Genomic DNA, 27,377 nt, shown 5'->3' on the forward strand with positions numbered 1-27,377 from the left:
ATTGTTGATTGTTAATGCTTAATTAATTTCCTATTAATTGATTTAATGTTATGCAATTAGATTAGGCCTGGTTTAATTGTATGAGTTTGACAATATTGATTCGGGATTCGAGATATGAGAATTAATGTTTAGGCTTAGTTTCAATAGGTAGACTAATTTATAAATGGTTAAGTTGAGATTCAAGAGATGAGATTTAATGCCGGTAAATTAACTCTGTGATTGTAATACGTAGCGAAAGCCCTTTATGATCTGATTGATTGATGCGTTAATGGTTGATTATTATGTTTTACCCTGGAATGTTGTTTATTAGTGAACCTGTGCCCTAGGTCTTTTAATATTTGATTTCTCCTATTTTATTCTCCCTGCTCATATTCTTCGCAGTATAGATCTTTAATAACAACAAATTATTACTTAATAATTTAGATTACTTTTAATTAATTAGGAATAAATTGACTTGTTTCCCTGTGGTTCGACCCTTCTTCCCTATCTACTTTAGTTAGAGGATTTAGGTAATATTTTTTATTAGGGGATACGACTTTACCCTGTCAAGTGGTCATGCTTAATCGTTTTATCCTTCACCACGAAACTAAGTCAGTCCTCCTGGTCAAAGTTCCTATCAAGTTTTGGTTACAGTTCGTCCAGTGAGTTCCAGACAGATCTCGAGTGTCCAACATATTAGTTTTATCTCTTTATTCATATATATGTATTTAGAGTTATTCAATGAGATCTTGTAATGGGAAAAAGGGTTTGAGTATTTTAGGTATTGGGGTGTGATGAGTTTGAATTCTCTAAAATTCAAGTAGCTGTGAGTGCACAGTGAGTGAAAGGAACCTGAGAAGTGTCTTGGGTCAAGTGAAAGGAACCTGAGAGGTGTCTTGGGTCAAGTGAAAGGAACCTGAGAGGTGTCTCGGGTCACCTAGGAAGTGTCCTGGGTTAAAGGGAAAAAGGTACTTAGGAAGTGTCTTAGGTCTGGTAGGAGGTGTCCTATCAAGTGGAAAGTATTCGTGGTGGAACTTGCAAAGCAAAGGTCTGTGTAATAGGTTGTACTAGGAGAGTTGCCTATTATAGTGGAATTTGTTTATAAGTTCCAATAGGGCCGAGGTTTTACTTCCAGGCCCGGCCCTGGAAGGTTTCCTCGTAAAATTTGTTTTGCACTCTTTAAATTCCTAACTATAACTGTTTTATATTCCGCGAAAATTAGATATTAGAAACTTACTACAATTCACCCCCCTCTTGTAATATACTATCTGAAATAACATAAAACCAAACATCACCACTATTATAGGCCTCCCAATATGATAGGAGTACTATATATCCTTTCAAAAGAAACTTCAAATCAACTTTACTAATTAAGCATGTTACAATATGTCCACGTGGAACATTTTACTTGCATGATTGCATCCTACATTTCTTTATTTTAAAATCTATTCCTCTCAACCCTAACACCTATAACCCTAATTCTAGTCAAAGCTTAATATCATTATGAAACATAAAATTTAATTACTACCTCCGTTAATTATTATATGCAACAAATGGGTATTATTTGTAAGACATAAAATATTACTTTGTTACACATGATAATTAACGGAGGTAGTATATAAAGTGAGAATAATTTAACAATCTTTTACATGATTATACTCATATTGGTTTTTCTATATATTAATAAGTATATTTTTAATTCATCAATAATGTAATAGTTAAAACATTACAATTAAGGTGAAAGCAATCAATTCCTCGTGAACATGGGCATTGTCTATTAAAACTAGTTAAAATAAAGTATTGAAACACATTTTCAATTTTTCATATTTCAGCAACTTTTGGTGCAGTAGGCCACACCATGCAGTAGGGGTTGCCCGAGTTTTTTTGTTAGGGGTTACCCGAGTTTTATTTTTTTTTATTTTTTTTTTATGGGTCACTCGAGTTATTCAGTCAGGGGTTACTCGAGTTACTTGGTCAGGGGTTACTTGAGGGGTTCGGACAGGGGTTACTTGAGGGGTTCACTCGGTCAAGGGTTACTTGAGGGGTTACTCGGTCAAGGGTTTCTTGAGTTACTTGGTTAGGGTTACTCGGTCATGGGTTACTCTAGTTACTTGGTCAGGGGTTATTTAAGGACTTCGACCAGGGATTACTCGAGTTACTCGGTCATGGATTACTCGAGTTACTCGGTCAGGGATTGCTCGAGTTACTCGGTCAGGGGTTACTTGAAGGTTTAGTCAGGGGTTATTAGAGGGGTTACTCGAGGGGTTTGGTCATGAATTACTCGAGGGGTTACTCAGCTCGGTCAAGGGTTACTTGAGGGGTTACTCGGTCAGGAGTAACTCAAGTAACCCCTGACCGAGTAACTCGAGTAACCCCGGCAATTCGAGTAACCCCCTAACTGAGAAACGCGAGTAACCCCGGGACCGAGAAATTAGAGTAATCCCGGCAACTCGAGTAACTCTTGAACGAGAAAATTGAGTAATCCCGGCAACTCTTAACTGAGAAACTCGAGTAACCCCTGACCGAGAAATTCGAGTAATCCCGACAACTCGAGTAACCCCGATAACTCGAGTAACCCCGATAACTCGAGTAACCCCGATAACTCTAGTAACCTCTAACCGAGAAACTTAAGTAACCCCTCCCGCACGGTACACCAGACTTCTTACAAAAATTTATTCAGATCCTATATTTGTGGAGTTAAGAAAAGTAGTTCATAGTCTTCATACAAAAGTTAAATAATAGGTGAGATTTCCTATTTTTTGGATTAGAAGAAGACGCAAATAACTAATTTCAAATGAGAATATTACAAAAGGAGCCTAAGAAATCTGTTACAAAAGAGATCGATATAAACCACCGACCAATTGCATGAACAAATGGACAATCAGTCTAATAAAAGGAAATTTGTTACAAATGTTAAATTTTCAGTTCTTATCACTTTTGCGAAAAATATACAATAAAAGTCATTGAACAATAGTCAACAGTTCTTATCTATATACGAAGTATTATGTAAGGGCGTAAGGCGGTTCGAGTAATAACTTTTTTTCTTTTTTTTTTTTAGTTACTAATCTTTGGAATATATTAGTCAGTCCATTTCCTTAAGCGTTACACTTATTTCAATCCGTCATTGTTTATAGTGTTAAACTTTTAATTTCGACGAAATATTAAAGTATACTTTAATATCGTATCTCCCTTTGTTATTTTTTATTTATTTATTTTTAAAACATGCCTCTCTTTGTCGTTATTACTATTTTCATCTAACATTTTTTTAATAGTGCGTTAACTTCATTATCTTTTCTTACAATTATAATTTTTAATATCTCAACTACCCTATTTAGATTTTATTATAATAAAGTCAATTCAATAATATCTTATTAAAAGATAGCGATAATATAATGAGGATTTGCAAGGCCAAAATTAAAAAGAATATGAACAAGAAATTGTTAAAGAATGAAATTAAAGAAATTGGTGTGTCATGACATCAATTTGAAAGCACCAACTTAAACAATAATTCAGCAAACAAGGGTATTTATTGTATTTATAGAATCGTTCTCAAATATTGATAAATCACTATAAACACAATTAAGAGCAATTAAGAATTAGGAAGTCGATGAAAGAAGGAAATAAGAAAGATATATATACTATTTATTCAAGAAAATATATCTATCTATTTATACTATATATTAAAAGCGTTTCAAAAAGACTTGTGTATGTGCCAAATTATATGAATGATTATAACCTAAATTATGAGGATGTGGTGTTCAGATTTTGGACTATAAATAAAAGTTTTACTTTGTATGTATTTATAAAATACAATAAACTTTAAGTATTTATACAAGATTTTCTTGAACTACCCACATGATTTAACTATATGTTTGAAATAACATATAAACGAAATATATGTTGTTTATTATATAGGAAGTATATTATTCATACTATTTTAAGTTTTAATAACATTTTGTTATATATATGAAGTTATTTCAATCTTTGCCTCTAAGATTACCCTTGAGCTCAGACACATGCCCTTTCTTGTTTAGTATATATAACAATAAAGTTTGGACCCTTGGGAGCTAGCATAGTAAACCTTTTAATCTCAAACCATCAATCATTTGGTTGGAGGTGCTTTGGAATTGCTAAGGTTATGATTTTAATCAGCTTCAAATTATATTTTTTCCTCACCGAAAGTGCAATTTATATGTTGGAGAAAAATAGAAAAGATGAAGCAGAAGGATTCTCCAACCAGTGAGTGGAAAGGATAATATAGAACAAACCATGGACATTAAAGGATTTAGTATACATTGGTAGATAGGAGCAAGATGCCTTCTCCAATAACAACATTGGTAAACATTAAGTCGTCTACCATTCAATATTGCCCTTTTTGTAGCCACCTTATCCATCTTTGTTGTTCTTGACACAATACAATTTTATGGTCCTGTATTATTTCAATCAGCCAACAACTCACAATAAGCTCCATAACTCACAACAATTCACTATGAATATTGTCTCCAATATTCATAGTAGCAATACAAATATTCATTAATTAATATCCTAAGTCTTGGTATATTTGGTAGAAAAATGCTACTGTTGTTTGCCATCTCGTTAAGAATGATTTTAGAGGTAATTAATAATAATACGGTACCCAAACTTATATGGGTTAATAAATGTATACATGTAACATATTACGAGCAATACATGTACAATATTTGTGCAATATATATACAAAAATAATATACATAGAATATAAATATGTACTTGTATTATTTTGGAATGAATTTTTGGATTTGTGAGTTAGGCCCTGTTCACTTCATCTTAAAAAAATAATATTCAGTAAAAATAATTTCAGTTTAGTAAAATTAATTTTAATTCAGTAAAAATAATTTCAATTCAGCAAAAATAATTTTATTTCAGTAAAAATAATTCCAGTTCAGTAAAAATAATTTTACTTTAGTAAAAATCAGTAAACTTAAAGAAGAAATATAATAGAAAATCAGTAAAAATAATTTCATTTCAGCAAAAATAATTTCAGTTCAGGAAAAAGAATTTAAGTTCAGCAAAAATAATTTCAATTCAGTAAAAATAATTCCAGTTCAGTAAAAATAATTTCAGTTCAGCAAAAATAAGGTGAAGTAAATAGGGTCTTATAAAACAAAATTTTAATGTTACAATTCAAGTATATATATTAGTTATTTTAAGTAGTAAATAAAGTTATATTTAATTGTAAAAAATTAAATTTTGGTTTACATGAAGCCACCTGAAAAAGTTTCTAGTTTGGCTACTTACCTATTTACACACACACACACAAAAAAAAAATAAATAAATAAATAAATAATAAATAAATAACTTCTAGAGCGACCTTCTACCTATCCTTGTCAACTACTGGATACTATTTCCACTTTTTTTTTCTCTCCAGACCGCTATTTGTTTCTCAATTAATGCCAGCAATTTATAACTATAAAGAAAAAAAGTGTCCATACAAGTTTTGAATATGTAACCTAAAACATAGCTAGCATTAAATGGCTTACCACCAAGGTGTTGGTCAAACTTTATGTTGTTTTTTGAAAATCAAATGATTATATATTATAATGATTAATGAATGACAATATGAATAATTAACAAGTTTAATTATAAGAAGAATGCATGTCTTGAATTAAATGCATACTAATATTTAATTAACCTCATATTTATAATTACTCCGGGCATTGCTAGGACCCTAATGGGCCATATTATAAATGGAAGATATTCGAGAGGTTAAGATACATTGGCTGCCCTAGCTTAGGATTATGTAAACTACATATTAAAAATAATAGATAAAGATTGATTATTAGAAGTAGTTACAAAAGTGGAAAAAGTTGCAATTTAACAGATCAAAGATATTTAGATCAAAAATTTTGATTTTTGTTTACGAATTGTGTTAATTGTGTATTACAAATCGGAGTACTTAGTATTAAAAGTTATAAATATTATTACGTATTTGAATAGTACACATTGAAACAAATGAATCTAATAAGATTTCACTCTATATTGTACTGTTTTCCTTTTATTTATTCTATTGTAAAATTTATTGAAAGTTGAATATCAACTCAACTAGAAAATTATGATCATACATTATTGAAATCATACTAGAATACTAGCTTATTACAGGTGAAGATAACAAATCTTAATTTATAGTTAATATATTAATTTATTTTAAATTTATAAAAAAAAAAAAGTAAAAACTCAAAGTACAAAGGATTGCTTTTATATATATAACTAGTTTATCGGCCTGGACGATACCCCGAGTTACTACATTAATTTCATGGTTGAAATTCGTATTTATATTTAATTTTTATAAAACACTACAAAAATTTGGCCTTTTAGCGACAAGTGAAATCCGTTGCTTATTTCTAAAAATCCGTCGTTGGACATAGCTAGCTACGGATATATCGACAGAATCACTCCGTTGGTAAAAACCTTGTTGCTAAATGGATTTAGAGACGGAAAAAAAAAAATCCGTCGCTGGATTTAGCAACAGAAAAAAAAATCGTCGCTAGATTTAGCAACGGAAAAAATAAATCTGTCGCTGGATTTAGCAACGGAAAAAATAAATCTGTCGCTAGCTTTAGCAATAGATAAAAATATCTGTTGCTAGATTCAGCAACGGAAAATAAAATCCGTCGCTCATATCAGCAACGGGAAAAAATATTTTGACTTTAAAAGGAGAGTCTATTTGGGTTCAATCTCACTCGGGTCAACCCGACTCGGCTTTGCATGTAAGACTCCTTCAATCCCCAATCGCAAGAATTGCGATTGGTAGGAGTCGAACCCGTGACCTCAAAGTCACATAGTGAAACTCTTACCACCTATACCAAATATTATTTGTTTACTTCTACACACATAACTGATAGTAAGTGAAAGAAATATTAGAGACAGAATTTAAAATCCGTCTCTAACTTAGAAATGGATTTTCAAATCTGTCTCTAGTTTAGAGACGGATTTAAAATTCCGTTTCTAGTTTAGAGACGGATTTAACTTACATAATTCGTCTCTAATGTAATATTTTACATAATTCGTTTCAAAAATTATTTAGAGACGGAATTAAAAACCCTTCGCTCATATTAGCAACGGAAAAAAAAATCTGTCTCTAATTTAGCAACGGAAAAAAAAAATCTGTCTCTAACTTAGCAACGGAAAAAAATCCGTCTCTAAATTCAGCAACGGAAAATAAATCCGTTGCTAGATTCAGCAACGGAAAAAAAATCTGTTTCTAATTTAGCAACGGAAAAAAATCTGTTTCTAATTTAGAGATGGATTTTCAATTCTGTTGCTAATTTAGAGACGGATTTTTTCAATTCCATCACTAAATTAATTTAGAGACGGATTTTTTTAATTCCGTTTCTATATGGACATTTTTTTGAAGTGAAATAATATTTAATTCGATAATAGCTTAGTAGCTAACACTATAATTTTAAAACTTAAGGTCGTGGGTTCAAATTTTGTACCAGCCATATTATTAAGCACGTGAATGAAAGACTCGATTGATTGAGGAAGGTTCCACGTGACACCTAAACTTCTTTAGAAACACATTTTACTATATAGTATAGTATAGATATGATTTTGTCTCTAATAAGAAATTACCTTTTTCCCATTAAAATTGTTGGTGTTATTAATTCTTGGGAAATTATCAATGGTACTCCCAAGGTTCGGGTGTTTATCAATGGTACACCTACTTAGCTTTGGTTTATTAGCGGTACACCCATAGTTTCACACACTCATCTATAGTAACTCTAACGTTAAATAAACGTTAATCCTAGGTTAATTTTAGCTTTTTTCGATTTTTTTTAACTTAAAAAACTACCTCCTTTTTTTTCCTCTTCACTTTCCCTCCTTTATTTAAACTAACCCACCCACCCCCTTTAACTGTATATATTGTTTCTCTCCCTCCTTTTTTTTCCCTCTTCCCTCTTCTCCTTTTTCACTCGAATTTCCCTCTTTACTTTTTTTTTGTTATTTTTTTTTTTAAATATGAATGGCTTCTTCTGGCATGGGGTCTTCTAGCAACAGAAATGATAGGGGTTTGTGGTTCAAATTAGTGAATTGCAATTGTGACCCCTCAAGATATGCTAATATCAGATTCTTAAACTCTGTTTCAAACCTAGGAAGACTCTACTACAAGTGCAGGCTGTGTGAATTCTTCATGTGGGTCAAGGAGGACCAAATTGTGACTAACATAGTAAGTAGGGTTGGTAATTAAGGGTGAGCAAACCCGGTACCCAGTCAAAATTTTAGGATTCGGACCCGGAATTGGTTGGGACCGGGTCCTAAAATTTGGAACCGGAATTGGTTGGGACCAGTACAATGCAACCGGGTCTTAAAATTTAGGATTTGGAATTGGTTCCATCGGGTACTGGTTCCGGTTTCGGGTACCTACTTATATACATAAGTGTTAAAATATAATACAAATCATAATATTTTTTGGTTTATTTTCACTTTTAGCGTTTAATACTTATATTTTTATATGCATTAAGATATTTTATTTATGTTCAATATTTAATTTATTTTTTTATTTTACTAATTAGCTACATTCAACATATTTTTGTCTTTTTAAATATATTTAGTTCGATATATGATGGGTAACCGAGTACCCAACCAGTTCTAGTTCCAAAAAATTGGGAATTGGAATTGGAACCAGTTGCAACTGGATCCTTAAATTATTACCCGGAATTGGAACCACCAGTTCCAATTTCAATTTCGGACCCGCCGGTTTCTTATCGGTTCCAATTCCAATTTCGGGTACCCGGAATTTTTGCTCACCCCTATTGCTAATACAACTGAAGCTACATGTGTTCAACTTTTAAGGAGAGAATTCAATGAGTTCATGCACAAAACAAATGAATTTGCTGACTTTGTTCATTTGGTGGTCAAAGTTGCCATTGTTATGTATTTGGTGTTATTAGTGATAGCTCTGAAATAATGTAATGCTGCTGTAATTTGCTATATGATATCAATAAAAGCTAAGTCATTACAGACTTTTAATTTCAATATTACTGAACTTAATTACAATAAAAGCTCTGAAACACATTGTAATTTGCTAACTTTTATTTTCAATATTGCTAAACTTAATTAAAGGACAAATTTAGAGCAAATCCAAATGCATAATGATGCTCATAGATACTGACTAAAATAATCTGCATTTGCCATTCATTGCATATGTCCAAAGCTTACAATGCCAAATTCATTGTCAAAGCATAATTCAAAAAGTTGAAATTAAAACTGATTGTTAAAAGCTACTACAGACAAAAACCAACCCAAAGTATCAATACACAAAAATCTGAGCAATTCTAAGCATCAAGCACCGTGAAGCATCTAAGTTTGGGACTGTGACTGGCTGGGAGGGGGCTGACTCTGCATTTGTGAAGCATCAAGCACTATTGCCATATGTTATGCAGCCTCTTTGTTAGTGGGACCTCCCTTACATGTCCTAGAATTATGACCAAAAGATCCACACAGTCCACACTTGACTGTCCTTGATCTTTTCCCAGATTTTTCCTCCCCTTCTTCCCTTCTTCTATTCCTGCTGGGCCTACCAATCCCTCTTTTCATTTTTGGAGGGTCAATGTGAGGGAATGTATCCATGCTTGGCCACTGACTCATATCAGGCACTGGATTTATGTAGTGGTTGTAGAGTTGCTTGTATGTTTTCACAAAATACCAAGAATTGATGTAATTGTATGGATCAACCTTTGCATGGACCATTGCCCTGATGGCATGCCTGCAAGGTATCCTAGACAGCTGCCAAGCACCACAAGAACATATCTTGCTATCCGAGCTCAATGGGAACTGAGATTTTTCCCTTATGTATCTCATGCTCTCCTGGACTGGATGGGTACGCTTTGCAAGTGGTGGTTGCCTTGCTGATGTCCTTCACCTTCTTAGCTATCTTAGGACACACATCATCATTATTCCAAGACTTTGATTTCTCATGCCTAGTTGCCATCCTGACCATACATACCCTTCTAATTTCTATGAAAACATTTAAGATCAATTTAGCATATATTAGCATTTATAAGACAAAAAATGAATCAAAGGTTTTAGATTATACCTTCAAGCAGATTTAAGACAGGTCTGCACCTATCAACCCCAAGGGTTGAGTTAAAACTCTCCACAAAGTTTGATGTGTTAGATTCATTACAAACATTTGGATCAAACTTGTGTTTGCTCCATCTAGACTGATCACCAATGTTAGCAAACCACTGTATCACCTCTTCACTTCCCCCCTTTTGAAGCTTCTCCATGGCCTTTCTAAAACTGAATTTGCTGGTTGCATTACAGACCCTCAAGAATAAGATACATTACTAAAATTTGGCCAAATTGCGAGCACCTTTGACGGTCGTTGAAAATAGCAAAAACGGTCGCTGAAAATTATTGCGACCGTCAACGGTCGTAACGTTGTGGTCGTAATTCACTTGGTCACAAAAAAAATTATTATGATTGTTTGGCGGTCGCAGATTTTTTGCGACCTTTTTTTTTATTATTTTCAACGATTGTATGGTAAGCGGTCGCAAATATTTATAATTGCGACCGGTTTTAGTGGCGGTTGCAAATTTGGAAATTAGCGACCGCCCATAAGCGGTCGTTAAAAGTTTTTTTTTAAAAAAAGCACCCACTTCCTGCATTTTAAAGCCAGCCCTACCACCACTACCTACTCAAACCACCTTTACCCACCCTAAAACTCCACTAGGCACCCCGAATACACCACCATTCACCTCATATGCGCCACCTTCACTCCCATAAATCACCTAGCCACCACGAAAATAAAATCCACACTAACAAAAATTAAACAAAAAAAATCAACATTGGAATCCAACAAACCACAAAAATCAAACCAAAAAACAACCAAAATCAAAACAACCCAAAAAACAAACATCAAATCAAGCCCAAAAAACAGACCAAAGCAAACCACAAAAATTAACCTAAATCAACCAAAACGAAACCCAAATTCCACGAACTTCAAACAAAATATGAACAAAATTCACGAAAATTCGAACAAAATTAACAAAAAAAAAATCAAAATCAAACCCATATCAACGAAATTCGAATAAAAACTCAAACAAAAATAACAAAAATCGAATTAAAAACGAAACAAAACCACAAAAATAGAAATTAAACAAAAACAAACAAAAATTTTAGAATAAACAACATACCTTTCCCAATATTTCTTCCTCTTTGGGTTTATATGGTCAAATTCGACCATAAAAACTCTAGATCTGGAATTTTTATGGTCGAATTTGACCATGAAACCATAAGTCATTTGTTGATGAAAATCCGAACATCATGATTTATTTGTTGAAGAAAATCTGAACACCAAAACTCTAGATCTAGAAAGAATGAAAAAAAAAGAGATTGAAAATGGAGGGGCGTGAGATGATGCGAATAGAGACGTGAGAAGAAAGAAAAAGGAAAGAGAAGAATGAGGAAGTAAAGAGGAAGAAAAGAGGAAAGAAGGAGAAAGGAAAGAAAAGGTGATGGAGGAACATGAGAAAGGAAAGAGTAGAAAGAGAAAGGAGAGAGAAAAGAAAGAGGGATGAGCCGTGAGCGGCATGAGTGAGATAGGGTTTTGGGAGTTTAGAGTCTCTATTTATACCATATTTTTTTATTAAAAAAAAACCCTTTTGCGACCGGTAAAAGCGGTCTCAAAATTACGACCGTTGTTTGCGGTCGCAAAAGAATTATTTTAATTTTGAATTAATTTTATTATGTGAAACATCATTGCGATCGTTTAAATAGCCAAAACAGTCGTAAAACGGTCGCAATTCTGCGACCGCTATCAAAACGGTCGCAATATTGCGGCCGTGTAAAAATTGGTCGCAATTTTCAATTTTTGCGACCGTTTTTTTACGGTTGTAGAAAAACGGTCGCAATTTAACCGAATTTTAGTAGTGATATACATCAATGGACTTGGGAAGAGCTTTTTGAAATTTCTGCTAAGGTGTCTGCAGCAATACCTTCTCCTAGTTGCAGGCCAAACTTGCTTCAAAGCTATGTCAACACCCTACAAGAACAAGTTCAAATTTGTTATTCATAATCCAAGTATGTTTGCAACTGTTTAATAGAAAGAAGAAGAAAAAGTACCTTTTGTTTATCAGATATTATAGTCTAATATGTCCTGTTTGACTCTTTAACAAGGTTGTGCAGATGCCAAAAGAAGTATGACCAGCTTTCCTTGTCTTTAGCACTCACTATTGCATATGCCACTAGGAAAATTTCATTGTTTCCATCAATTGCAATAGCAGACAACAAGATACCCCCATAGTTGCCTTTCAAATGTGCCCCATCAACACTAATTAGTGGCCTACAGCTACTTAGGAGACCCTTCCACTGCCCAGCAAAAGAGATGAAGATGCTACCAAACAAGTTCACCCTTGGGATGCTCTCACTCTCATGCCATGCTACAAATGCTGCTGATTCTGGGTTAGTACTCTTGATCACCTCTGCATATGTAGGTAAGTGAGTGTAAGACTCATCATTCCCTTCAAACAGGACATCTTTCACATACCTCTTCAATCTGTAGAGAGAAGCTTGCTTCATGTATATGCCATACCTTTGAAATAGCAGCTCATTCAAAGGTTTCCCAGGGATATCTGGATTAGCCGTGATGTCCTCCATCACTCTATATGCAGCCCACTTGACAGTGCACATTGGGTTGTATGTCTCCAAACCCCTACATGTGTGCACATCATGCCATATCTTCTTTGTAGCCCATGTTCTGTCATTTGGGAGCTTGCTTTCATGTAATCTCCAGTCACAGCGTTCAGCATAGCAGGTGACTGTGTACCTCCTATTGTTTGCAAACACAACATTCAAGGCAAACCCTTCTTCAACAACATAGTCCTTCAATGTTTCTCTCAAATGACCCTTATCAATGAAAAGCATCCAAGGTTTGAACTGAATTTTCCCCAAATCTTTTTCTTCATACATTTTCCATTTTTGTATAGCTTGTTGAAGTAATTGTCTTCATCATCAGAATCAATAAAGCCATGCCAATTTTCAGGCTCCCAATTTTCTTCAACATGTGGAACCCCTTTAGTTCTTCCATTTCATCAGATTGAATGTCATTAGAAATGATGATTTCATTGTCAGAATCTTCATTTTCAGACCCTCCATAACCAGAACCCTCATCACTAGTCCTATCAGAACCCTCACTGGAATCATCAAAGATCAATTTTTTCCTCACAGCACTTACACTCCTACCCTCCTCAAGCTGCCCTTTTTTTGTAGGATTTTCCCAAATACCCTTCCTCAAAGTTGTGGTCTTAGGCATATTCCTATCAAATAAGGTGGTTTGAGGTAAAGAAATGGTTGGGTTAGACTTTGGGACTATGAATCCGGGACTCCTTCTCATAGTTAGAATTTTGAATATGGTGTGTGGTGATTCTGGAGAGGATGGAATTTTTTGACCAAGAGCATTACTAACAGCTGCACTAGAATTCTCACCCTTGCCCTTAACCTTACCCTTACCCTTACCCCTTCCCTTACCCTTGACCTTACCTGCAGCTGAAGTCTCACCCTTCCTTTTGCCCTTTCCATTACCCTTGGGTGTAGCAGAAGTATCACCTTTACCCCTGCCCTTTCCCTTTCCCTTAGATGTTGCACTTTTTGCACATGCCTTCTCAAATGCCTTCCTACCCTTATTGTATTCCTTACTAGACATGTCAACACCAACATCCCCAAGCTCCTCTTGCATAACAGCAGTAGTAACAGTTACATCATAATTAAACTCTCTAGGGAACATCTCATCTATAGAGGGGTCAGTAACAATATCATCAAATGATGGGTCAGTAGCATTAACATCATTGGTGGACTCATATTTCAATCTCAATCTCCTCCTAAGTTTGAGTTTGGTCAATGGTTCATTTGAAGGCTGGTGAGGATGTGGTTCATTAAGAGGTTGTTCATTTAGAGGTGGAGGTGTTTCTGGTTCATTTAGAGGAGGTGCTTGATTAGTTTGTTGAGCAGCTATTTTGTTCCTCCTAAACTCAGAAACTAAGTCATTCATATAAGTTGAGTCTAAGGTAGTGTCAACCAAAATCTCATAAAAGTTAGCATCAGGGAAGATTCTAAACATCCTAAACATACCACCATCATCATCAATAGGCCAGTGTTTCCCTCTATATGCATAAGCAAAGATAGGGTTCAATATAACTACACCTTTTTTCTATAACCTATTGTAGACACCTAAAAATGTCTCCCCAAAACCAAACTCGATGATGAACAACCTTTCACCGCCATTATTGGTCGGGTTGAGTATTTAACCTTTGGAGTGCTTAAATCCATGTTTCCATTCAATACATTTCATAAACCAATCCATTTCTTAGCTCATTTCCCTAAACCTTAAACCTATATTTCTAATTACATCATTCCTTCCTTAAGCACTCCAAAGAGTCCATACTTAACCCGAGGTTCCGTCCTTAAACAAAGGCATGAAAGGTATAATTAACTGAAGGTTTGGATCAAATCAATTCTACTTTTGATTTAATTTGATTTCAATTTGATTTATATTTTTATTAAAGTTACTACAATTTATTCATGATGTAGCAATTTTAAGGAACGCGCTTAATGTGAGTAATTAATTAATTTAATTACTTATTTTTATATTGCTAGTATCATGATTAGGGTTTGTTATTATTTGATTTGACTAACGTTATTATGTTAAATTGCTTCCAATATTAATGTTGATTCCATTATATTTATTGATCACAATATTGCATGTTTAAAGGGAATATGTAATTGAAAATCACGCCTAATAAGATAATTTGGACGACCGGTTTAGGTTCCTTTTTAATCTTGTTATTAAATCAAGTGATCACAATAATTTAGAATTATATGTTACATTAATATTCAACTAATTTAGCATAACAATAGTTTGGAGCAAATTGAATATTTTGTTTGCATGCCATTGAGATCGCAGGAATCACTTTTCACAATAAAAATCGAGTAGAGGCCAATACGGGCGAATGTGACTCCATGACTCACTTCGTACCATCATCCTCGATCCTCTTTTCGTGGTTCCGAACCATATGAAGTTAGTAATCTCATGGATTATGAATGGGGTGTAACCTTCACGGGTCAATCGTTGTTGCCTTTGGTTGTCCCTTAATCGTGGTTGCCTTTTATGATCCGTGAACGGTTTACAAGTTCCTTAAAAACTTGTTGGCGACTCCCTACTTTCCTTTTACCTAATTGTATATGTCAATTCCCACTTCCTATGAGTGCCAAGCATATTCACTCATGCTTTAACGTAGGCGCACTTCGAACGACGCCTACACCTATCTTCATACTCAATCATTAAATTCATGATATTGCAAAGATCGGGATCCACCTCAACATCAACATTATGAACCTTATACTTAAATTTAATCACAATCTTGTCATCCATTCTGCAAAATTAGGTCAACAAACCACAATTCAATCCCAGTTTTTGTAGGGAATATTTCAAGCATCTCATACTTGAGCCCCACTGTGATCATACACTTAATCATGGTGGCGTCCAAAGGGAAGAAAGCTAGAGTAAAAGAGTCGCCAACAAATTTTAGGAACTTGTAAACCGTTCACGAGGTGAAGGTTACACCCCTTCACGATCACAGAGATCGCTAACTCCATAGGGGTCCTGAACCATGACTGGATATTCGGGGATGAAGGTACAAATCCAACCTAAAAGAGATTGAACTTGCCCTAAATAGGCCTTTACTTTATTCTTCTCATATTTATGTGCGCTTTCTGACTAACATACAATCATTAGGTTAATCCTAAACCTTTTTTATCTATGTAGGTTGATAATTAATGCACAAACAAATCTATTATTGGTGATTACTTGAATTAAAATCACATTATCCTAATTCAAATTATTAATTATCTTATTAAGCGTGATTTCAAGTACAAATTTTTTTTTAAACCTGCAAGAGAAGGGCGTGATCAAGCAATAACAATGATATATATCAAGCAACATATAATAATAATATTGACAAAATACATGAAAATTATTCGTAAATTAACAAATAATGTAAAACAATTCGCTAATTAACAAATAACTAGTATATAGCCTGTGATATGCACGGGTTAAATTTTTTGCTAAAATGTTTATTAGTACGGGATCAATTGTACATTGAGAATGCTCTTCATTTGGAATTAAACTAAAATGTTTATGAATACATAAGTGGTATATAGTAGTAAAAATAATGATGTTGTTTCATATTTTCAATTTTACATTTTTCACGTAAAAAAGATACATGAAGAGATATATAATAAGAATTAACTATCTCCTACTCCATATAAGAAGTTGATAGAACCAATCAAGAGATGCGAGTGAACAATTGTTTTTAAAATAAACTAACTTCATTAGTCGTAGAAGATAATTACAAAATAAAAGTGACTCTTTAGTGAAGTGGCATACAATAAATGAAGGAATAAAAAATTAAAAGAAAAAAATAATAATAAAAGTGTACCAACAAAAATGGGACACGTGACAGCGTATATTGTTTGTAAAAGTTCCTATTATTAAATATTAGTATAGATGTGAAACAATTCGTTAATTAACAAATAACGTGAAACAATTCATTAATTAACAAATAACGTGAAATAAGTTGTTAATTAACAAATTACGCTAAATTATATATAATTATCAAAGCATAATATTAGCAAGATCCTAGACATGATACTAACATGATTAATAACAAATCCTAGCATGTCACTAAACAAAAAAGACCAAAGCTTTATCCCTAATATGATACTAGAAATCAATAAAAGTATCTTAACATGGTACTAGGAATTAATAAAATAATCTAAGCATGATTTCTAAAGAAATAGAACAATTAAATTACTCACTTTGAAGCCCCGTACCTCTTCCTTTCACGTCGAGATATAAGGCAAATTCGAGCTTGGCTAGATGTGTCTAAATCTCGTAAATGAGGAATGATGTATTTTGAAAAGGTTAGGCTTAGAAAGCAAGAGAAAGAATAAGCTTCTAGCTTAGAGAGAGAAGGAAATAAATGATTGTTGATTCTTTGAAAACGGGGAATATCGACCCTTTTTATAGAGAAAAATTGTCCTTAAACGATAGAAAAGAGTCAGAATTCGACTTGGAGTACAACTGAATCTGTCGTTGTTGCCACGCGACAGACTTTATCACGGCGCGACAGCAGCTGTACGATTAACACGTGTATGGATTTCCTTTTTCCAATTAAATTGAGTTAAGAGGAGTCCGTAATTATCTTTTATTAAATCAAATTTAATCCTTAAAATACTTGTTTTATTCCAAATAAAATTTAAATATCTTTTCAATATCAAATAAAAAAATATAACTATTATTTCTAATCTTTTTAGAACTTAAAAGAACATTCTAGATTATTCTACAGATTAAAGTAAATCCTAATGACTTTAGGAATAATAATTAATGGACCCTCCACTTGATCATCAGGCCGTACATAAAATCTAGTTTTGGTCCAGTTTAGTATTTTGGCCATAACTTCCTCGTAATAACTCAGAATTGGTCTTATAATATATTATTGGAAAACACTTTTCAAGCCCCATCCAACTACACAATTATTGGACCCATATTATGGACCAAACTAAACTGGATTGGACGTTTTTCATAAACAGGATATGAAAAGAAATATTTTTCGAAAACTGAAAGAATTATTTTTATTAAAAACAGGGGGATTCAAGAGACTCTTTCACATTTCACCTCGTTCGATATTCAATGACGCGAAAGGTACTCATCACTGGGTTTGATTTTTGGGGAGACACAATCAGGTGTCTACAGCTTCAATTTAACATAGCATGCAACACTACATAACAAATAATTAGACCTAGGGTTACCTATCACTAACAAACTTAGAAATATCAACTCAAACACACCCAAATCGAATTATGTATGCAAAAAATACAAAATAAAGCAACAAATCATATCATAGGCATAATGTGCATAATTTAAACCATAATCAGCTAACAATTGTACATGAAAATCATATTTCAACCATTTAGACAAAAATTCATATACTACCAAAAACCCAAACAATTTTAAGCGAAATTTAGAAATTTAAAGGCTCAGTCAACACTTACCTTTAACTCTCAACTATGAAGTGCAGAATTCCTAGAAATTTTGTTCCAAACGTGCATCAATTTGGGCACATCACAGAAGCATAAACAGGGGAGAGAGTGAGAAGGAAGAAGAAGATGAACAATCTTTTGAATTAGGGTCTTTTTAATTTAGGTAGTTGGAGTTTGAGGGAGAGATTCAATGTGTGTGGAGTAGGGGGGCAATTTAATCATTCCATTTTAATTTAATTAAACTCTAAAAGTAACCTAGGATTAACGTTTATTTAATGGTAGGGTTATTGTAGATGAGTGTGTGAAACTATGGGTGTACCGCTGATAAACCAAAGCTAAGTAGGTGTGTCATTGATAAACGCCTGAACCTTGGGTGTACCATTGATAATTTCCCTTAATTCTTTATTGCAAAAGTAGTGTATGTCATGATTGGCAAGGCGAAGGAAAATTTCAAATGTACATATTCTATCCTAAAAAGTTATTGAGACGAAGGTAGTACATACATACGAATGGTCGTACCATTTACTGGTATGTACAAATTATTCCTATTGATTAAATTCGATCCGAAACATGACATGTTGTAGGTTAGTGACTAAATAATGTTGCCATAGATCAATGCATGGAAGTTAAATTTTCAACTCGTGTTTCTTTTCTGATAGGTAAAAGAACTAGAATTGTTAAACTTTTCATAATTAGTTAGCTTCAAAGGACGATATTTGTACTACGTACTTTATTTTTGTCACGCTAACCAAAATATTAAAGAAAGTGTAAACAAAGATTGAAAGGTGAAATGACTCTATTACTAGTATAATTATTTCTTGGTTGCAATTTAATTACGTGTAGACGATGATCATGTGATGTATGAGAATGTTGTCTTTCGTCTTTGTTTATGCATTGCCATTATTCTCATTACTTGTGATTTTCAACTATTCCTAAACGATAGAGGACGTTTTCCATATGTTTTTTTATAGATGGCTTACTTTTTTTAATAATATTTTTTTATTTTTTATATTTATTATATATATGTTAATTGTTTTTTCTTACAAGCATGGCTTCCTTGGTGTAGATATATGTTGGATAAATCAAAATCTAAATAAAAATAAAGGCTTTAGTTTAGTACGAAGTATATTACCTTTGAACTTTCTATATACAATTATGCTACTTTTTTTATTCAAAATGATTAGGATATTATTAAACATTCAAACACAAGTACATTAAAAACTTTACTTTGAATAATTGATTAAAATATTAAAACCAAATTGACTATATCCTTACAAACAGGTTTATTTATTAATTAAATGATAATATCATAATTCATAACGGGTAAAATGATGATTATGATATTTTGAGAAAATGACAAATTTTTATTATTAGACGACTCCTACTTTGTTTCTTATTTTAATTTATTGATTTACATACAAGGTTTTAAGTTATTATGATGACACAAACGAAATTATGTACCATGAACGGCTAGCTCTATACATTCAATTAATTTTGATTTTATTATAGGGAAAAAAGGATTATTGGTCAATTAAGTAAGAAAGTTAGACTTTTCAATATATTTCTTTAATTATATAAGCATATTTTCTCACGAGAAAAGTCATTAGTACTTTTATTTAAGTATTGTTGTGAATAGTTTTGTTTTTTCTGTTTGTTGACAATGATTGAAGAACAACTAATAATAGAAAAAAGGTTAGATGATGACTAAGAATCAAAGCTCATAATTATATTAAGCAACGACCCAATGAGTGCTGGTACAACTCGTACAAGAATATGCAGGCTGCGAGCGACATTGTTGTTCACATTATCAAATTTATACAGTTAAGAGTTGACTACATGTACGAACTCTATTTAAAATATATATATATATATATATATATATATATATATATATATATATATATATATATATATATATATATATATATATATATATATATATATATATATATATATATATATTAATCTATAAGTAAAATATAAAGTGAAAAGGGATTTTGGGTGATATATTTTACTTTCCCCAAATACCCTCTTATCTTTTATTTTCTTATAAAAAAATAACTACCATCCTTTTTTTAAAATTATATCTAGGGTGTTTTCCATAGATAATGCTAAAAAAGACTAAAATTCCCAAATTACACCCTTTTTACAAAAAATTCCCTTCATACCGTCCACATAAGCAAGTTTGTTGTGTTTTTTTTTTTTTTTTTAAAAAAAATTCAATCAATACAAAACTGCTAATTGAATTAGCGGTTTCATAAAGGATAAAACCGCTAACTCAATTAGCGGTTTTATAAGAATTTGTGCATACAATTGTGGAGATTATTTCACCTAACAACTAAACCGCTAATTGAATTAGCGGTTTATACGTATATAAACCGCTAATTCAATTAGTGGTTTACTAGTAAATAGTAGAAAAAAAAATCAATTTAAATGCTGAGTTGGACGGTATGGGGGGAATTTTTTGTAAGAGGAATGTAATTTGGGAATTTTTGCATCTTTGAACTATTTTTATGGAAATCGCTCTTATATCTACCATCTTTTTAAAAAAAAATACCATCTTATTTATTTTTTTTTTTTAGGGAATTCATAATCATTTCACCAATTTTTAAACCCTCAATTTTTTATTATTATTTTTGTTTTATAAATAAGGTAGATAATATTTCAGTAAAAAAAAAAGGAGGGAATCGAGCCATATTACTAGATTTCTTATATTGCACACATAATGTGCGTGTTTCTCCTAACTTGTTAGGATAATGCTATATACAGCCCTAATATAAGTATTAACTACAAATTTTAAAATAGTGCAAGAAATTCATAGTAAAAACAAGTTTAAATCAATGTATTAATGCTAAAAAATTAAAGATCGAAGTTATAGACATTAATTAAAGTAGTCATTAATTTTTTTTAAAAAAAAACGAGTAATAACCACTTGGCTTCAGTTTAACCAAAATGTGTTGTTGCAAGTATCAATCATGTGACTCTTAACCAACAAGAGTTGGCTTAAGTGGTAAGTAACCTGATGTCGCTTAAGGGGGATCTCAGGTTCGAGTTTCACCGTATGCAAAAACTCTTGTTGAGAGACTCACCCACCATAAGCCAAGTCTGTCACCTAGTCGAATCCAAATGTAGTTAGAGCTAAGTTCTAATAAAACTGGGTGGGTATCCTAAGGAAAACCATGTGATTCTTAGCCAATGTCAAAAAAAAAAAAAAAAAAAAAAAAAAAAAAAAAAGAGAAAAAAGAAAAAGAATAAACGTACAATAATACGAGTATCAGTTGCTTTTCTTTCAAAAAAAAAAAAAAAACAATACGAGTATCAGTTGCTTTATTGACCATATCTAATCTCTCAACAAACTTGAATGTAGAATCACTAGCACTGTCAAAACGATTTGACAGTTCGGTTTCGGTTCGGTTTGAAATCGGTTCGGTATTTAATCGGGTCGGTTTGGAATCGGTTTAATTGTCTCACGGGTCGGTTTTGGTTCGGTTTAAATAGTTTTCGATTCGATTCGGTTTCGGTTTATTCTTAAGCGGTTTTAATTCGGTTCGGGTTGTAAACAGTCCGGGTAGTAAACGGTTCGGTGCAGACGGGTTGCGGTTTGTTAACGGTGCGGTGTAAACGGTTTTTATCCCGGTTCAAACAGTTTGGGTTGGAAACGGTTTCGGGTTAGAAACAGTTCAGTTCTTTTTTTGTTCAGTTTATAACTGGTCCGGTTCTTTTTCGGTTCAGTTTTTAACTGGTTCGGTTCTTTTTCGGTTCAATTTATAACTGGTTCGGTTCTTCGATTGTTTAACCACTTTAACGTTATTCATATCGGTTCCATTTCAAGTTTACTAAATTACGGTTCGGGTCGGTTTTCGGTTTCAAAAAACAAATTGTTTATCGAGTTGTTTGGATTCAGGCAGTTAAATGGTTTTGGTTTGAAATTTGATAGTACTTGCTAACCTTTTGCGTTCACAAGTTTTATATAAAGTCGCGAATCATTTCATATTTAGGCATCATATTATAAACAAATCCTCATTGATTTTATAAATACATATTATGTTCTGTTTCAAGTTTAGTCATACTGATCTTACTAGTTTATTACGAAGTAGATTATAAGAGTTAGTGTATTAAACTATTAATGTATTATTGTTTTACAATTAGGTTATTATTTGCTTAATAATTTATATACTATGCATAGTATCATAATCATGATTTGATGAGTTCTTGTGAAATGGAAATTTGCAATTTGGTAATTCGATACTTGATTAGTCAACAAGACTGATAATTATGACTCGTTTATCATTATATATTTTCATGAAATTATGAAGATATTACAAAGTGCTTTGATTTGTATAATGAAAGAAAACACTAATGACTGATTAACAAGGTAATATTGATTAGTTTGGTTTTTAAATGGTTTGGTGCAAACGGGTAGCAGTTTGCTAACGGTTCGGTGTAAGCGGTTTTTTTGCCAGTTTAAACGGTTTCGGGTTGGAATCGGTTTCGGGTTAGATACAGTTTAGTTCTTTTTCGGTTCGGTTTTCTTTCAGTTCGGTTTATATTCGGTTTGGTTTGTTAACGGGTTCGGTTCTTATACAGTTTAACATTATTCGGGTCGATTCGGTTTCGGGTTTACTAAAATACGGTTCGGGTCGGTTTTCGGTTTCAAAAAAATCGGTTTTTAATCGGTTCGGTTCTCATTTGGGTCGGTCGGTTTCGGGCAGTTAAACGGTTTCGGTTTGAAATTTGACAGCACTAAGAATCACGCATACGTATGATATATATTGGACTATTTCGTCTATTTGGATCATGTACTTGGATCAATCTAAAATAGCCTTTTGGCCTATATAATGCTCAATTTGCTAAAAATATCATCTCAAAATTGTATATTTTTTTATTTATTTATGAGAAAAATGTTTTATATCATATCATATCAATAATATATAAAGACGGTCTCGCAGGCAGGTTACGAGATATCGACACTTGACATTCTAGTTTTTCGCCAAGTCTCGCGCCACATAGGAAAAAAATAGATATTATTGTGACACATATGACACTAAGTATGTGAATTTTGGATATTTTTTTTTAAGATAAAAATGTTGTATAGAGTTTTATTATCAATATAATTCTAATACTTTATATAAATCGGTTCTATCTCCGTAATAAAATTCATTTTTAAAATTTTTTTAAAATAAGATCCATTTATAATATATTTAATTTGTTCAAAAAAAAATAATAGATAATTAGTTAAAAAATAACTTAAGTTCTATAAAAATATTTTCAAGTCAATAGTAACATAAGTATTCACAAACTAAACTACAAAAAGTACCCTCTTATTTAATTAAATAAGCGATATGACACCAATTGGTTGTTGGTGCAATGGTGATTGAGACCCTACTTGGTAGAGAGGACTCGTGTTCGATCCTCCGCAACAATAATTGGGAGGTGATTGGAACCTAACCACCCAGAATTGATCCTCGAATTCGAAAAAGCTATATGACATCGTATGTCTAAATATCCTACATTATCAAAAGGATTGTAAGACCGTATTTACCATTCAAATAAAAAAGTTTATATTGCAATTTTATAAACAATTTAGGCATTGCCCAAGCACAAAACTGGATTTTGGATTTTTATTTTTATTTTTTACATTTTTTTACAATAAAAAAGTCAAAACAAACAATCGAGCCACCTAGGAGACAAATAGATATTATTGTGATTAGATGACTTGTCACGTTAGATTAGATTGGATAAATATCTTTAGGATGAAAAAGTATACATAAAATACTTTATAATTTTTTTGAAATTTTTTTATGTTTTAATAATATTACTTATTGCAACACACCACATATTATTATCAATACGAATATTCAATTAACAACACAATTTTACTCCTATACGTATAACCACGTAATAATAATTATAAATATGGTCATATATCATTAATTTTTTTGACACACATATATCATTAATTTTAATAGTACTCCCTCCATTTTTAAATACTTGCTCCATTTTACTTTTTTTGCCGTTTTTAAATATTTGCTTCACTTTCTTATTTGGAAAGTTTTTACAATATTTAATCCATTTATCTCAACTAGTAGACCCAACATAAATCATATTTTATTAATTTCATATTCTCTCTCCTCCAATTCTCTCCACTACTTTTGCTTTTTACAATTTTTTTATTCTCCCACCTACCCACTACAGCCCCGTTCACTTCACCTTATTTTTGCTGAATTGAAATTATTTTTACTGAAACAAAATTATATTTGCTGAACTCAAATTATTCTTATTGAACTTAAATTGATTTTACTGAACTTAAATTATTTTTGCTGAACTGAAATTATTTTTACTGATAAACTATTATAATTTTTCTTTAAGAAAACTGAATTTTTTGAATTGAACTTATTTTACTGAACTAAAATTATTTTTGCTGAATTGAAATTAATGTTACTGAACTGATCTTAGTTTTACTGAACTGAAATTATTTTTACTTAATATTATTTTGTTAAGGTGAAGTAGGGAACAAGGCCTACTCTATATTTTATTATTTTATCCAATTTCTCCTAAAACTACGCGCACGGAAAAATAGAGCAAGTATTGAGAAACGGAGGGAGTACAAAACATGTCCATAAATAAATAAACACTCTAAAATCTATATCCGGAGCAACGTTTGGGACACATGCTAGTATAGTAGTATATATTAAGTTATGGATTACTAGAGCTCCGTAATTTTTTACCTCTTGTTTGATTGACTTTAAGTCCTTACAAAGAAAAACTAGTAGAGGCTATTTAGCTATGAGTTAACTTTGATGCATTGCAAAGTCATTAATTAGTACTCTCGCCCCCATATGGGCCATATCCAATATCTGGCTCGTTTGGAAAATGTTGGAGTTATTTCATAAATTGTAATTGAAAATAATGTGAAATCATGCTATATGGCCAAGATGACTTTTTAATGGAACAATCTTTTGTGGACAGAAGGAGTAAACAACGAGAAGACCCTTTTAGAAAAATTGTTTAACAAGACAATGATGTATGTAAAAGAATGCATGAAAAAGTTTCTACTACTTCATACGAAGTATTCAACGGTCAACAGTCTAACAACTTTCATGAAGGAGCACTACATAAAATTAATGATATATGACTATACTTTAATATTTTTAGATTGTCTCTCCTCCCAACAATATTGTAGTTTATTCTTCCACCAATCTTACTTCTTTTATTTTCTTATTTTTTTTTTCTACTATGTACCATTCTTTTAAAACTTCGAAAATGGTGAAATGAAGCAAGTAATAAAATACAGACAAAATACCTTACAAATACACATGTTTGAAAATAATCGTTTCTAATCTTAAATCGTAGAGTTAGTCTGATTTCGATAAAAGTTGAAATCAAACCAAATCAAGCCAGTTATTTGAAAATTTAAGACGGAAGACATTTAGGTTCAGCCCGATTTCCGATAACGGTCCAAGTTGGTAGGACTACATACCAATTACAAAGTACACTGACGTTCAACTTGCATCTCAAATTGTATCAAGTTGTTAATGTGGAATATTCAACACTAGGACAAAATATTCAACATTACTAAGTACACTGACGGCAAAATTTTAATTTTACCAATCTAACAATAATTTAACATAATTTTAATACAAGAAGGATTACAGATTAATAAAAGGAAAAATGGAAATAAATAATCCCACTTTTAATTGATCTGATAATAACAATCCCACCTTTTAATTATTACGAAACAAACCCACCTTTGTATGTCATATTTTTTTAATAGACCTTTTTACCTACAACCTGTTAAACAGATAAAAATGTTTTTTATTTTATTTTTTTAAAGCCATGTCTCGTGAAATAATTGGTCAAAATAAAAAAAGTTAAAAATAAAAACAAAAAGAGGTTTTAAAAAAAAAAACCCACTTTCCACCACCCACCCCCACCCCCGTAAACCCTAACCTTTACCCTCGCCCCAGCAAAATCCGGTCGGCTGCCACCCTTAACCCCTGAAATCGCCGGCCGGAACTCCCCCAATACCAAAAACCACTTCGCCGACCAAAAGCCACCCCCGAAATCACCCCTTACCCAAATCCCGAAACCACCTCAACCACCACATTAACCACCCTGAAAACGCTACCCCAGCCGCCAAAAACCACCTTTAACCCCCAAATATCCTCGAAACTTCCATCTTAGCCCCAAAAAACCCCACCTAACCACTCTAACAGAAAATTCCCATCTCGATCAGCCTGAAAACCCCCCTTAAACACCATAAAAACTCGACCCCAACAGCGAAAACTCCACTGTTTCCTTGTTGGGTGGGTGCCGGCGGCCGCTTTCATGGGTTAAGGAGGGTGGTTGACCGGGTTTTGGTGGTGGCTGGGATATGGGGTAGGGTTTCACAATGGGGAGGTTGGTGGTTGTTTATTTTTTATTTTTATTATTTTTTTTTGTTTTTCTGTAATTTTGTTTTTTTTTGCTTTTTATTTATTATTAAAAAAAAGTTAAATGAACCTATTAAAATGTGACACATGGCATATGACCTACAAAAATTGGTCACCAACAAGTTAAGGTTCGTTAAAAGAAGATGGAATACCAAGGTGGGTTTGCCTTATAATAATCAAAAAGTGGGATTATTATTGTCAGATTCCCCAATGGTGGGATTATTTATTTCCATTTTTCCTTAATAAAATAGATTTGATTTACTAATCATGAGATCCTTTTTTTTCTCTTCATGCACGTTGTGCTCCCGAATTTCACTCTTCTCCATTGTCCTACTTCTTAGGTCAACCTTTGTGTTGTCATTTATTTTGGCATTATCAATTTTTAAATTAGTTTGGCATTAGCAATTAGTGAGGATACTCTTTGAATACAAAATCGACTGTGATTTCCCTTTTAAGTTGGACTTTTTTTTCATATTATATCCATTTCATAATACAGTAACTAAAAGACTATCATATAAAAAAGATTGATTAAAATTAAGCATGTTAATGAGCCGAGCAGAGACCAAGCGTGTTAATGAGCTCTAAGCTCATCGAGCTTGGAAAATTGAGCTTGATTTGATCTTGAAACTCCTAAAGGTGAGCTAGGCTTAACTCGGTACTCGATCAAAGATTAGTTGAGACTAGGGCGATTAATCGAGCTAGTCGATTGTGAGCTCAAGTATATATGTTCGACTTGACTCATAAACAACCTGCTTCATTCTCAGACTTGTCAAAGCCCAATTATAAATCAGCAAGCCCAATAGAATTAAGATAAAGTCAAAATTATTTGTTAGATGATTTGTTTTTTATTAACAAAGTCAAAATTGAATGTAGAATTATGAATGTTAA

General features: G+C 32.5%; 1 protein-coding gene across 1 annotated transcript; it reads right to left on the reverse strand.

Annotated features, from left to right (window-relative positions):
• Positions 1-12,108: 12,108 nt before the first annotated feature.
• Positions 12,109-12,885, reverse strand: LOC145575545 (uncharacterized). The gene has a single exon (XM_081633402.1). It carries the CDS (start codon positions 12,883-12,885, stop codon positions 12,109-12,111), a length of 777 nt encoding a protein of 258 aa, XP_081489528.1.
• Positions 12,886-27,377: the final 14,492 nt, after the last annotated feature.

The sequence above is a fragment of the Chenopodium album genome, chromosome 13 (assembly GCF_948465745.1).
Source record: "Chenopodium album chromosome 13, dcCheAlbu1.1, whole genome shotgun sequence".
Classification (NCBI taxonomy): Eukaryota; Viridiplantae; Streptophyta; class Magnoliopsida; order Caryophyllales; family Amaranthaceae; genus Chenopodium; species Chenopodium album.

Bases quoted from the DNA above. Each gene is read 5' to 3' on its own strand.
- LOC145575545 (XM_081633402.1), bottom strand. From the start codon at position 12,885: ATGCTTTTCATTGATAAGGGTCATTTGAGAGAAACATTGAAGGACTAT.